At 34.9% G+C, this 2,838-nt stretch overlaps 1 protein-coding gene across 1 annotated transcript; it reads left to right on the top strand.

Moving 5' to 3' along the window:
- Nucleotides 1-1,687: 1,687 nt before the first annotated feature.
- On the top strand, nucleotides 1,688-2,838 carry LOC140856158 (uncharacterized). The gene is made up of 5 exons (XM_073253315.1): nucleotides 1,688-1,819; nucleotides 1,889-1,944; nucleotides 2,031-2,087; nucleotides 2,170-2,290; nucleotides 2,492-2,838. Exons 1-5 carry the CDS (start codon nucleotides 1,753-1,755, stop codon nucleotides 2,644-2,646), a joined length of 456 nt encoding a protein of 151 aa, XP_073109416.1. The 5' UTR covers nucleotides 1,688-1,752; the 3' UTR covers nucleotides 2,647-2,838.

Raw genomic sequence — 2,838 nt, 5'->3', positions numbered from 1 at the left:
ATCCTTTGTACGTCCTTCATGATGCCATCTCATTGATGAAGCTGTTTTTGATGATGCATAAATCCTTTTCAATCTAGGTATAAGAGGAAAGTAACGCAATACCTTGGCCGGTTTCTTTTTACTCCGCGTTGCATCCAATTCATTCAGTACATCATCTCGATCTTCTTTTTGTGTTATCCATCTTGAAGATCCACATACATTGCATGACTCTTGATTAGCGTTTTCACCCCGATATAACATACAATCTTTCGGACAACTATGAATCTTTTCGTATCCAAGATCCAATTCCTTTACTACTTTCTTAGCTTCATAATACGATGGTGGTAAACGAGTGCTTTCTGAAAATGCATCCTTTAATAACTTGAGCAGCATGGTAAAACTCTTTCCAGACCATCCATTCAAATATTTGATATGAAATAAATGAACAAGAAAGAAATCTTAGAAAATTTTGTACAACCCGGATATAATTCTTCGTCTGCATCTTTCATTAAGGTGTGATAACGAGCTGTCTCATCATTAGATGTATGTATGGGCTCCTCAACATGCATACGTTCCGTATGCGTACATCCATCAAACATCCCAACTGTTTCTTGTATACTACTGGATTCTCCTAAATTTTGAACATCAAATCCAAAAGCATCTGTGATCAAACCCCTTATATCATCATCTCTTGCAGAATTATCTTCTAGGCTAGTGGATCCGCAATGAGTCAGGGGTTGGTTACATGATGATGGCAACATAGATTCTCCATGAAAAATCCAGTCGGTATAACCTCTTAAAAAACCATTCCATACCAAATGTTCTTCAACATTTTGTGGATCTAAAGAAGAACTATTTACACATTTCCGACATGGACATAAAATCTTTCCATTCAAACTACTTTTCTCCATACCAAATTTAATGAAGTCATGAACTCCATCTAAATATTATTTACTATTCCTTGGTTTATTTATCCAACTTTTGTCCATTGTAGGATAAAACTGACCGAACTTGCAATTTATCTAAAAATAAAAAAAAATTATACAATCTATATTAATGCAATGAGTAAAAAATATCAGTCATTTCATAAAATCCAAAAAAATAACAACTACATAAAGTTTACATAGTAAATGCTTGCTATCATCAACTAATAGGTAAAGAAGGTCCTATCCCATTCAGAAAATGCATTAATTCTATAGGTCAATTACAAAAATCAAATGATATGCAACAAGAGTCGAAAAAAATTTCGGCAGCATTTTCCCTTAGTTCTTCCGTATAGGAAGAACAAAAGGAAAATACCATCCGAAATTTTTTCCGAACCCTCAGCATACCATTTGATTATGGTAATGACCTATAGAATTACTCACATTTTCCAAACTGTCCATACTGGACAATCAATTGATCAATGTACATAATTCTTTTATCCGTACAAAAATAAATAAATGTACGGATACAATAGAATATGTACATTAATCAAAAGACGGGTCTACGTTTCTATGGAATGCAATTTTTCTAGTACCTGAAAATACTAGGGACAATATACCAGGTTCATTGTCTGTGCATTTGCATAGAAATTATTATCATAACATGATAGATCAATTTTCTACGCTACGGAAGCAATTAATTAATTAATAAAATTTGAGAGCACGCATCAGAAGGTTCTTATCTATATTTTTGTCACCTGTGAAAGAATGTATAGTTTTCAGATAACTTCTTTACAAATAATAAAAGAAATGTTGTGCAAAAAATACTGTCTATCTACTATGCTGTGGAATGCAGGTAGCTGTGCATGCTATGGCAGTCAAGTATGGAGGCAAGTTTGTTGATATATTTCTTAAAGGTACAATCCAAGTCCTAACAGTTTTCAAATGATTGATGGTAGGACACTGAATGATGAATATTTCTCCAGCATTTGACTTCTTACATGACCATTTCCAAGAACACAATGACATTATAATTCAAACGGTAAGATGCATCTTGCTTCCCACTAGTTGACAATGTCAAATCATCTTCATATCATACTCTTTTCTCGCCTTAATAATGTGTTGCAGGTCAGAGAGCTTCAAAAGGCAACAAGAATTATACAGACCTTGTGTTCTGAGGCCAAGGTATGATTTTATTTATGCAACTAGCTGTCTTTGACAGATCAGTATCTCTCCGTCTTCACTGGAATATCATTATTTCGCTAAGGGGTCAAAACGGACAATGGTCACACGCAATGTTCCTGCTACTAAGAGGTCTTTGGAGCGCTTTGTGTTCCATGTCAAGGCTTTGTTACACAATACCTCAAGTGGGTGCAGTTTTTGGATGGGTAGGTTCATAATCATATGGACATAGGCACTTTCTGTTTCATTTCCACTATCATCCTGTCTCCTCATATGACACATTTAAGCATTTTTGTTGGTGTGTGTTCATGCTCATCACAGTCCTTCCATATTATCGACTCAGCATCAGAATAGGTGGTCATGTACACTGAATCTTACCTTGTGTCTAACCATCTTCTTTATAACAGGCAATTTAAAACACAAGGATTTAAGTGGTCATGTGGTAAGTTCCCAAGTGTATGACAATGGAAATGATGACATTAATAGAGAAGCAGAAAATCTAACGGAGGCAGAGCCTAGGGTTCTTTCTGACGATAGCAGCCAACGAGATGATGGGAACTGAATGTGACTTGGACCTACTCATGCATCAAGTTTTTTGTATATAAATTCTAAGCATGAAAATACACCTAGAATAGTTAATTATTTTTGTGACCTTTTTGTTTTCCCTTGATGAAAATTGGCATCCTGTCCTTCATTTGCTTATGTTGTTCATAATCATAATCCATTTGGACAAGAGAAATAAAATGGTGTTAAT

The sequence above is a fragment of the Elaeis guineensis genome, chromosome 3 (assembly GCF_000442705.2).
Source record: "Elaeis guineensis isolate ETL-2024a chromosome 3, EG11, whole genome shotgun sequence".
Taxonomy (NCBI): Eukaryota; Viridiplantae; Streptophyta; class Magnoliopsida; order Arecales; family Arecaceae; genus Elaeis; species Elaeis guineensis.
Note: the sequence above shows the minus strand (reverse complement) of the source record. Positions and strands in the feature narration are given on the sequence as shown.